Source organism: Penaeus chinensis, chromosome 9 (assembly GCF_019202785.1).
Source record: "Penaeus chinensis breed Huanghai No. 1 chromosome 9, ASM1920278v2, whole genome shotgun sequence".
NCBI classification, from domain to species: Eukaryota; Metazoa; Arthropoda; class Malacostraca; order Decapoda; family Penaeidae; genus Penaeus; species Penaeus chinensis.
Window position 1 is genome coordinate 9,909,751 of NC_061827.1, and position 12,500 is coordinate 9,922,250.

At 36.9% G+C, this 12,500-nt stretch overlaps 1 protein-coding gene across 2 annotated transcripts in view; it reads left to right on the forward strand.

The window, feature by feature from the left end:
- LOC125028600 (ras-related protein Rab-7L1-like) overlaps positions 1–12,500 on the forward strand; it is a 54,388-nt gene that overhangs the window by 34,012 nt on the left and 7,876 nt on the right. For both annotated transcript variants that reach the window (XM_047618058.1, XM_047618059.1), the window contains exons 3-4: positions 7,183–7,383; positions 12,093–12,274. In XM_047618058.1, the coding sequence (XP_047474014.1) occupies positions 7,183–7,383; positions 12,093–12,274 (383 nt within the window). The remainder of the gene's footprint in view (positions 1–7,182; positions 7,384–12,092; positions 12,275–12,500) is intronic.

Consider the following 12,500-nt stretch of genomic DNA (forward strand, 5'->3'; position numbering starts at 1 on the left):
TATTATTTTCATTATTATTGTCACTCACTGTCATTATCATTACCATTATTATTATTCTATTTTTCTTTGTTATTATTATCATTAATTATTTCATTATTATTATCAGTTATTATAATTGTTATTATTATCATAATTATTATCATTATGATTTTCATTATTATAATCACTGTTATTGTTAATTATTATTATCATAATTGTTATCATTATCATTATTAATACCATCATCACCATCATTATTATTATCACTATCAGTTAGCATTACCTAAAAGATCAGGTTGCTTCATACTTTATCATTTTGTCAGATGGATATGGACAAATTTTCCTACATATCATGAAGGAAAATTATGGGTTTAAATGGCTGTTGAAGGAGAGACTAGTTGTTTACATTTTGATGGTCAAGCGGATAGTATGCTTGATAGGTCGCAGTTTTGAAACATTTTTTCGAGGTATGGCAAAGGTTGTGCTTTTTCCAGGGAATTCTAATTGATATTTCTGTTTTTATCATTATTTTTAATATAATTTCCTGTTGGGTTTATCGTGATTATTGTTGTTACTCTCTTTATAACAAAACATGTCAATAATATTATTGTCATTATTATTAGCGATGTTACATCACTACATTATTATCGTTGTTATGATCATTACCATTATTATCTTCTTTTATTATTATGGCATCGACGCTAAGATAATCATAGCTATAATGATAGTGATAATTATACCAATTTGATGAATATCATCTTTAATATAATGGTTACTATTATTGATTCCTTAATTGCCGTAACAACAATGATAAATTCAGTGCAATTTTTATAACTTTTATTATTGCTATTATCACTGACGTACGGAAATTTGTAGGACATTATTGACTAAGACAGCCAAACAGTTTAAGTATTGAGTACTCATATTCAGTAGAATCTAGCTCAGTACTCTCAACTGCTACATCATTTTCCTTCCCTCCTCTTTTAACACTCCCTCTCTACATTCCTCCTATAACTGCCCCTTTTCCTCTAACCTCATATCTCCCCCCCCCCCCCCTCTTCCCCAACATCTCTAATCCCCTTCCCTCCCCCAATAACTACCCTATCCCCCATGAGGACCTCGAACCACCCCTTGTCGCCCCCCCCCCCCCTCTCTCTCTCTCTCTCTCGGTCTCTCCTCCATTTCAAAAAGGACACCTCATCTGGGTTCCCTCCGTCGGGCGTCTATCACCACCTTCCCACCTCCTCCGACCCGCTCCCGAGATCCTGTGCCTCGGTGCCCTTGCGTGACCGCTCAATACGGCCAGCGTGTTAGGGTGCCCATGTGTTGAATACTAATCACAGCTTTAACCGCTTCGCCTCCGCACACCTCACGAATCACGGTGAGTTAGTCATGCGGGCGAAGTGTGCAGTTATCCTTATTTTTTTTTATTTTTTTTTTGTATTCATTTATTGTGTCACCATCTCAAGGAATCCAATATGATGTCACCTTCCCCCTATGCAATCGTATTTCGAGAATTGATATCATTTTTATACTTGCGGTCCCTTATCTCCGTCAGTTGCATTGGTATCAAGGGATTCGGATGCAGTTTCAAAAAAGGAGTCATTCGCATCGAACACCAACACTTAATCAATGCTGGGCAGACTTTATTTGAGTCAGAGGTAAAATCTCCAGCTTCTTTGATAAACGATCCTAATCTACATTTGCTCTTGCGGTTTATTAAGTGTGTAAAGGCGGCACATCTAAATTTTCGAGTTGAGTTCCCTCAGAAAAAAAAAAAAAAACATATTGCGACTCTTTTCCTTCTCTGTTGAATGCTTGTGTTTTGACAGCGCAAGGTAGGGTCAATGACGAATGCATGATTGTAAAATGCAATTAAATAAATAACAGACAGACTACTGCAGATTATTATTTTTTAAATGTAAAAATAAAGATTTGGAAATTAATTTATGTACATGGTAGCTTATATCATCAGTTTAGGTGATTACTTATTCATTATAAAAACTAGAGATCTGCATATGCTTACGTAGGGGCGCACGTGCTAATTAATTATGCACATACACATGCACACGCACGCACGCACGCACGCACGCACGCACGCACACACGCACACACACACACACACACACGCACACACGCACAAACACACACACACACACACACACACACCACATACACACACACACACACACATATATATATATATATATATATATACTCTCGCTCGTGCACGCACACACACACACAAAAAAAAAACACACACGAATACACAATTCTAGCGTTTGACATTAGCTTGATTACAGAACAAGATAATCCACTTGTTTCGCTGCATTTCTTAAATTTTATGTCTATATCAATAGAGTACGCTTCGTTATATTACAGTTTGATAAGAGCTAAATTAACGTGCTCTATACACAGAACAAGCATTTTAAACTCGCGCCTGTACAAATGATATTCGTGTCATTTGCTACGTTATTGAGAACATTACCCATTATTGGTTATATATAAATCTGACAGCTTTCAAGTTTTACGCGATTGTTTCAGTCACATGCACACTATTTATTCATAATAACTGTTTGATATTCCACGATTATTATTTTGCATGTAATATTTTTTTTCTTTTACATCATCTTCTGACCGACAGATTATTCACCTAATTTACATAATGAATGGTTATCTAATGATATCTCATCATAAGAAAAATCGCTGTCCGGAATGATTTTCTCATTTTTATTCACATGCTGTTGCACCATCGCAGAGAAATCGCATGACGATATCCTGCAATGCAAGCCTGTCTCATCATCCACATAAATTCCCCTCAACAATGCTAAACAATTGGATAATCTTATTAGTCTTCAAGGGAGAATATAAAAACGGAGACAGATAAGGTAGGATACAGGTGAGGAGGAATCAGAGGATGAGAATCTCGCACAGGATGTTGAGTGGCGAGGCAGGGACGAGACGTATCATATAGCTACCAGAACCTGAAGATGATACGCGATGCTACACGCTCCTTCTTGACCGCACTGCCTCATACCGCTGTCACAATACCTTATGTTCTGACGCGGACTTACATCACAGACCTCTTCCTTTTCTCACTCCGACTTCTATTCGGTTCTTTTTCACGTTTTTCCTGTTCCTCGTCGCCTATTTAACTACCATTGCCTTTTTTCTCGAAGGCATGGATGGGGAGTCATATTGAATATCATACGTATTGACTGTGACCTCCGACACACCTGCTTCGTAAAGATCGAGATGGAGTCAGAATACCCACCTCTTTTTATTTGTATATTTTGAAAAGCCACCAGGAATTTGGAGTGTAGATTAGTAAGATATTATATTGAAGAATTACAATGTTATGCATTCATTGTTTCATTGTTAAACGAGGGTTGAGAAAGATCTTTATGAAGAACGCAAGGGCTCGATTGCCGACTGAAAGTAGTAAGACTACTTAAGTGTTGGTTTACGTAATCATTACGTCATCAGTCTGTACAGTGACGAAAGTTGCCTGAAAGTCGGTTCCAAGCCGCGTACGTGACAAGCCCTTGTTCGTGGCGAGCGTCCTCACCCGCGGATTAGACAAATCTCACAGCCTATGAGATGGAGGATTGAAAGGGAGGCTCATATTCCCATCTACTGAATTATCAATCTTCCTTTGCATACTGCTGCACAGGGGTCGCTTTTGGGATAACGATCTGTTATGCCAGTGCTCTGTGGTTCACGTATCACCTTACAGCCCAGGAAGACGGCCCATTGTCACGTGTCACGAGCTAGTCACCAGCAGCCTCCCCCCCTCCCCCCCTCCATCTGCTCACTCAACCACAGCATCCTCCGGACATTGAAACGTAGGAATAACATGCACTGGCAGGGTATTTCAAATTGCAAAACTGTTTGACAGGACCACTGCGTTCAGGATCAAGGTAATGCACTCCCACATCTTTCCGACCCGTAGGCAGGGCTCCAAAGGGGAACTTTTAAGCGAGGGCGAGGGAGGGAAGGCGGCGTGGAATCATGGCCACGTGAGACTCGGTGCAGCGGAGGACCCGGCCGCGCGTGCCTCAGTAAGCAGCGCCTCCTTCATTACGGTGCCACGCCCGCACTCCTACGTGTCCTGCCGCTGTACCTGGTGTCTCGTGAGGCATCTCCCGCCCATGTATTCTTGGGGATAACCTACTCGTGTGTTTTCTTTCATGTCGTGATTGAAAACTCGGTTACTGATAGCAGTTTAGCATACACGGGTGTGCGCATATTGCGGCGCAGTGTAACCTACAAGTCATCATGGAGGCTGGCGTCGGCCAAGATGCTAATGGTGGCCGCGACTACCCTCTGGAACTCTGCGATGTGTAGTACTCTCTAAGGTGAACACGTGCATATTAGTGCTTGTGAGACGTGAAATGTTACCTAAAGTCTGATTCGGTGAATATATAATTTGGCTGAAAAAATACGTCAGTGTATACTATGCATAATATGTAAACTATTGATAGATTTTCTTCTACGCGTAAGTAAACTAAATTAAATATGTTTTTATGAAATGACTGCAAGAATAACTATTTGCACCAAGTGGAGACAATTTTGTATGGAACTTCATATTTTTTTATATAAAATCAGATAAAAAATAGAATCGTTATTTCTTAAAGTTAATTTTTCTTTTCACTGCATATATCTAGGGCTAGAATAGGCCTTAAATTAATGCTGACTGTAAAAAAGTGGTAATTTGCGGTACTTGTCGTTACCATAAATGACTTGTCACTATGACTTGTATCAGTTTCTATTGAATGTCATTCTTGGCCATGAATTTACCATAGACTTAATAGATGTCACTATGACTTGAATCAATTTATATTGAATGTCATTCTTAGCCATGAAATTACCATATACTTAATAAATGTCACTATGACTTGTATCAATTTATAATGGATGTCATTCTTGGCCATGAATTCTTTTATGAATGTCTCCTGTTGAGATGTCTACTTGAAGCATGTTCAGAGGCAGTAATCCAATGTCTTGTACGTTCCAGCGACTTGCCTGGCTATAGGACATGGATCATAATATTTAGGTTCAATGAGCTCCCATGAAAAAGGAGACTCCTTGTAGATCGGTCTTTTCTTGTCAAATAAGGACCAGAAAACGTCCGGTTCGAGAGAAAGAGAAAACAATCTAATTGCGAGACACTTAGAGAAACACTGAAGGATGGTGCCGGAAGCGCTGCTGTCTGGGATGATGCTCATGTGCGTCATGATCGTGTGCCTGTGGACCAACTGCAACAAAAGAGCGGTACTCGCAGAGGGTCAGTTCACCGTCCCTGGGAAAACCTTCGAGGTCTAGCGCGTTGGAGGTGGAGGTGGATCTCTAAGGGAAGCTCCAGTTCGTTTGGCGACTGAAACTGTGATCTTGGAGTGAGTTTCAGTAGCCATTGTTAGAGTCGGAATATTTCGTTTCAGCACACTGGAAGTTTGTAACATAAGATTACTGTATAATCTGATTTCTTGTTGAAAACAGGGAAAGTGAAAGGAGTGAAAGTGACAAAACGTTTAGATTTGTAATCTGAAACGTTTCGCATGATCATAACAAACATTAGCGAAGCGCAATACCAAGTTATAAATTAGGACCAACAGTTACATCACAGCCACAAAACCAACAACATTTAACACATTCCAATGACACAAATTAGTAAATCCTTCTGACCTCTGAGTAAACAATCATTGGGTTTTTTGCCGCCATTGCCACACGAAGCCAGAGTCGTAGAACCCTCGACGATCTCCTAGTTCGGGGTCTCTCTCACAACGTCACTGCAGACATCATGCTTGCTGAGTTGGTCCTAACCGGAGTCTTCGGCGCCGCGTTCTACCTCATCCTGGACCAGATGAGGCTGCTGAAAGACCCGGTCGTTGTGGTCGTTAGGGATGCCCGAGACCCCGAGGGAGAGCAAGGGGCATCAGACAAGAAGGAAAAGAAAGACGCAAAGACTCCCGCCAAGAGGACCCCGGACGCCGCCAGAAAAGAGGACTGACGGGTTCTCAGGCGGTTCATGCATGGCTTCTGACTGGAGTGCGATTCATAGGTGGCCTGAAGGATTCGTGTGGCTCAGTAGGATTAAACTAGCATAAAAAGGGCAACATAGAGTAGTTGCATGAGTTAGCCTCGGCCTCAGTAGTTTTGTAGCACATTAGCCTTCGCTTCGATTTCGTTTTACAACATAGCGACTGTTAGACTGATAATAGCAATATAGTGACGCGCTTATAGAGTAGGCTTAAAACAACCGTATGGTTATAAACAATAGATACATGTAAGCACGTTAACAAGGTATACACCTTTCTCTAGGCTTCATCTTAGACCATTGCATAGAAGGGCAGCCAATCACCTAGCTCACACAAAACGAAAAAAAAAAAAAAAGTAAACAGACTGGTATCAAGCAATAACAAGCAATCACGGTGCTCGAGGGGGCAGTTCACACAATTGACAAATCACCTGACAAATCACAAAATTTCGAAAGAGACCGAAGCTTTGTTAGGAACCGCATGGAGCTTAGCCTCTCTTATTTCTTTCTAGAACCAGTACTATCTCTGGGTTTGGGGTTAACCTGTGCGGGAGAAATTATGAAAGCACATTTTCTCTGCATTAAAGAATCTATAAACGAATGAGTTGAGTATATGAAAGAAAGAGATTCCAATACCATAAAACACCGACAAGAGGGTTAGATCCCCCAGGCCTGGATAATAGACATACAACGGTTAGTAAAACAAGATGATCCGGAGAAGAGGACCAGAAGAGGGCGGTTATTACCTTAAGAAACTACAAGACGAAGAGGATTCACAGAGCAATAATGGCGGTAAGTTATTTTGCAGAACTGGACTTGCGAAGAACTGCAGTGACAAATTATAACTACATTATTATAAAAGCATGTATTTGTGATTATTTAATGTATTATCTTTTACTATCTCTGCATCGTAAACGTCATCATTATCACTATTAACTACCATTGCTGTAACCATAATCATTACCATAATCATTAAAGACATCATTATGACGTGCATTACCACTATAACGACTATTCAAGCCATTACATTTTAATCTTATCATAGCAAGAAAGACAAAACAGAGATGAATATATAAATAAACGGATAAAAAAAAATATTCCTTCCAAAGAAAACGTTAAACGCTTGCTTCAAGGAGAGACTATTATATCCTATATTTTCCTTCCAGAGGTGCCGGAGATGACGGAGAGGCTCTTCAAAGTGATCATTATCGGGGATCCTACGGTGGGCAAGACATCCTTCGTGCAACGTTACGTGCAAGATTCCTTCAGGAGGGACTACAAGGGAACAGTCGGAGTCGATTTCGCGCTCAAGATCCTAAAATGGTCCGATTCCGAGACGATAAAGTTGCAGCTCTGGGATATTGCAGGTGGGCGCGAGTACGCGGTGGGGCTATGAGTATGTTTAGGAATCTGTCCATTTCCATGCCTTTAGCTCTCTCTCTCTCTCTCTCTCTCTCTCTCTCTCTCTCTCTCTCTCTCTCTCTCTCTCTCTCTCTCTCTCTCTCTCTCTCTATCTCTATCTCTATCTCTCTCTCTCTCTCTCTCTCTCTCTCTCTCTCTCTTTCTCTCTCTCTCTCTCTCTGTATTTATGTGTATATATATATTATATATAGAGAGAGAGAGGGAGAGAGAGAGAGAGAGAGAGAGAGAGAGAGAGAGAGAGAGAGAGAGAGAGAGAGAGAGAGAGAAAGAGAGAGAGAGAGAGAAAGAGATTATGTATTTGCAGCTTGGCACTACGTATGAAATGAATGTTTTTTTTTTTTTTTTTTTTTTTTTTTTTTTTAACTAAAGGAGATAGTAACAATAATAGGACTAATAGTTTTCTGGTACTACTTGGAAATTTACCGATAAACGTAATAACCTTTATGGTATTGCTATTACAGAGCTGTGAATTTGAGAAGTTAAGGAACCAGTATTGATGATAATAATGTTGAAGAAAAATATGAATGATGATATTAATTACGATAATTATAAAAATGAGAGTAGTAGCAGTGACAGCAAAAACGTGATAATGATAAGAACTTCATAACAAGAAATGCTAGAATTAGTAATGATAATGATAGTAATAATAATAATAATAATAGTAATGACAATACTGATAATGATAATGATAATGATAGTAATAATGATAATAATAATAGTAATGACAATACTGATAATGATAATGATAATGATAGTAATAATAATAATAATAATAGTAATGACAATAATGATAATGATAATGATAATGATAGTAATAATAATAATAATAATAGTAATGACAATAATGATAATGATAATGATAATGATAGTAATAATAATAATAATAATAGTAATGACAATAATGATAATGATAATGATAATGATAGTAATAATAATAACAATTATGATAATGATAATGATAATGATATTTATAACAATGAAGATGATAATGATAATACTGATGATAATGATAATAATACGGATGGTAATAATCATAACGATTGTAATAAAAATAATTATCATAATAATAATAATAATGATAATAATAATTACAATAACAATGAGGATGATAATAATAATAATAACAATAGTAATGACAATTATAATGATAATGGTAGTAATAGTAATAGTAACAATGATGATTATAATGATAATAATAATAATAATAATAATAATAATAATAATAATAGTAATAATAATAACAATAATAATAATAACAATAATGCTAATAATGATATTGATGATAATGACAATATAAATAAGAATGCTAATGATAATTATAATAATAGTAATAATACTAATGCTAATGATAATGATAATAATGATGATAATGATAAATAATGATAATAAGAAGAACAACACTGGCAATGATAATAATAATAATACTACAAATAATAATGATAATAATAATGATAATAATGAAAATAATCATGAAAATGAATGTAATAATAATAATGATAATAATATTAGTAATGATAATAACTAATCATTGTGATAATAATGATAATATTACACATAAATTAATGATGATTATAAAAGTGTAGATAATGAGAACGGTATTGATAGTGATGATATCGATGTGCTATTGATAACCAAACGATGGTAATGATACTGAAACAATGATAGTGAAAAAAAAAAAAAAATAGAAGACAGGGCATCTTCAAGAAACAGACAGGCATACAGAACTCAAAGTCTTCTCCCTCATGACTTGCTGACAGTCACACGCTCTTTTCATGAACTGACAATCAGACTCTCTTCTCATGAACTGGCGCACCTAAACTCCATGGTGGAGGCAGTGTCATGCACGATTTTTTCTCTGGTATATCACTGATCACGTCTTGTATGCCATGGACACTGTCAGACGGAGTTTCTTTGTCTACATACCGACGATGTGTTTTGTATAGAAAGTTCTTACGGTTTTTTTCTACTTCTTTCTTACTTTGCTGTTTAGTCTTGAACTTCATTATTTTGTATTTGTATTGGTACTATATTTTATTTTCCCTAATGTTTTATGGTTATTTAGATAGTCAGATATCTCCTTTCTGCAGAATCTTTTAGTATAGCGATTCCTGAAATGGAGCCAAGGGGGGTGGTCACAACATTGTCAGCTCTCAATAGGGGGGAAGCAAGGGTATGACTTTACTCCCTTTTTTCAACACCTGCGTGGACTGGATGCAGGGTAGAGCTGGCATATTACATTGGGTAATATTAAGGCTACTGACCTAGACTTTACCGATGATGTTGCTGTCTATTCACAGTCTCTAGAAACCCTAGTAGTGTCTCACGATGTAATTCACAGGGTGGTGAAACCCCTGGATATAGAGATCTAATGGACCAAGACCAGGATCCAAGATTTGAGGATGTGTTAGGAGAACCCGATCAGATGGCACGTGCCTGTGGCGATGATATCGAAGTCACTCAGAATTTTACGTACATGCTTGTGGGCTGTCAGGAAGTCAAAAAACGGACTGGCTTGGTAACGGTAGTAAGTAATTTGTCTTAAGGGACCTGACGTCACTAGTCTAATTGCACTGCTGCTGAACCGAACTAGGATCAAGGGGTACAGTAAAGAGGACCGCGTGTCCAACCGACGGCTTCACTGGCATAATTCAGGATCCTAACCCACGCTCCACAGACACTTGCCTTGACTCCCTGAGGATGCTCCCGCCCATCAGGTTGACTCTGCCAGAGACCCGCGAGAAATGAATGATCGGTTGTTTGTGATATTGTGATTTTTATAATTTATTTATTAGTCTTTTGTGGTATCGGTTTCAACAAGTGTGTCCATCATTACTAAAGATAAATAAATGTATAGAAAAGGATGGAATACACAAATGAAAATGAAATAAAAACAATCATGTCATTTTCAAGGAGAGAGGGTTAGTTAAGAATCTGTCAAGCAATTTATAATCATATTCATTAGATGACATACATTCAGCTATTAGTATTCCACACGCCACATCTTTGTTTATACGTGTTTCATGTATTACCCTGTATGTCATTTAGGAAGTGCATATTAATTGGACAATATTGATAGGGTCAGCTAACAGTAGTGTTAAAGATAAGAATAAAATCAGTAATGATAATAAATATATTGAAGTTGACGATGGTGATATAAAATGAGAGCTATGATGAAGACAATAATGCCAAAATCTGCTGGTAATGAATATGATAATAATTATGATAGTGATTATTATGCCAAAATCTGCCATCTGTGCAACAGGACCCGGTCATAAAACGCTGAAACACACCTTCCCTCGGTATTATAGCAAGCCAGAAACGAATATAACAAACACAATGCTAAAAATAATAATAATTATAATAACAGTGACGGTGGTAAAGATAATGATGATGATAAAGATAATACTAACACAACTACTACTACTATCAACAACAAGAAACAACAAAAATACCAAACTCACACCTTTCGAAAACAAACCACCACAATGTACAATTATTAAGAAAACAACATCACAACGTACGCATAACATCACGAGGCACAGTCTTACATTTCTAACGCAATGCTACGCGGTGACATCACAGAGGAATCAGGCGGTACTCAACAGAAGCCCTGTATAATCCTGAGTACATTACATTGCTCGGTTTCACTCACGAGCCTCCGTAAGATCTGATAATAACTTAAGGGGTCCTGGTGCCTCTTCATTCACACGGTATTTACACGGTATATACAGTATATTGTGATACCGAAAACTACGCTATTGGTGTATTGTGAATGGGGTGTGTGAAGGAGAGAGCGACACTTAATTATCAGAACTCCTAGCCATAGGTTTACTATTACCATTACTATTACTATTTTTCTCATCCAACTGCTGATGGTAGTAATGATGATAACGATAATTTGAATAATAATGTTAACAGTATTAATGATAATAATATAATAATGGTGATAGTAATGATAATACTAAAATTAATTATATATAAATGTGATAAAGGATACTGATAATTAAGATGGCATGAATAATAAGAATCTATCCATCTGTCTATTTATCTATATATAGAGACAGATAGATAATTAGGTAAATATAAAGATAGATACAAAGATAGATATAGATATCTATATATAGATATATATAGATATATATATAGATAGATAGAGAGAGATAGATAGATATATATAGATTGATATAGATAGATATAGAGAGATAGATATAGAGAGATAGATAGATATAGATAGATATAGAGAGATAGATATAGAGAGATAGATAGATATAGATAGATATAGATAGATATAGATAGATCAAGAGATAGGTCAATAGATAGATGGATGAATAGACAGAAATTAATATATGTGGTATTTCAAACATAGTAGTAATGATTCTGATGATGCTAATATTGTAAATTATAATAACATTAACGATAAAGGCAATAATGATAAAGATAATGAAATGACATAGAAAATGATGATAATAGCAATGATAAAGAATGATAAAAAGAACACCAATAAAAATATTATATAGAAAGAAAATATGATACTAACGATAATAAAGAACGCTCATGGTAATGACAGTAACGAAAAAAACAACTCGACTCACCTTTAGACACCCGAGCACTCGCCACGAAGCAACCTGACAACCAAATCCCCGTCTCATTCCAGGTCAAGAGAGGTTCACATGGATGACCCGAGTGTACTACAAGGACGCGCAAGGTTGCATCATCATGTTCGACCTCACGAACCGCAACTCATTCCTCAACACACTGAAGTGGAAGAAAGACGTCGATTCTAAATGTACTCTGGAGGACGGCAGCCCCATTCCGTGCATGCTGCTGGCGAACAAGGTAGTAACATTGCGTGTGTATTGGCGGGGGGCACTGTAAGTGTTGGTGGATTGGAATTATAATTATGATTCGTTATTGTTATTGTTATTGTTTTTGTTTTTGTTATTGTTATTGTTTTTTTGTTTCTGTTGTTGCTATTGTTTTTGTTATTATTATTATTATTATTATTATTATTATTATTATTGTTATTATTATTATTATTATTATTATTATTATTATTATTATT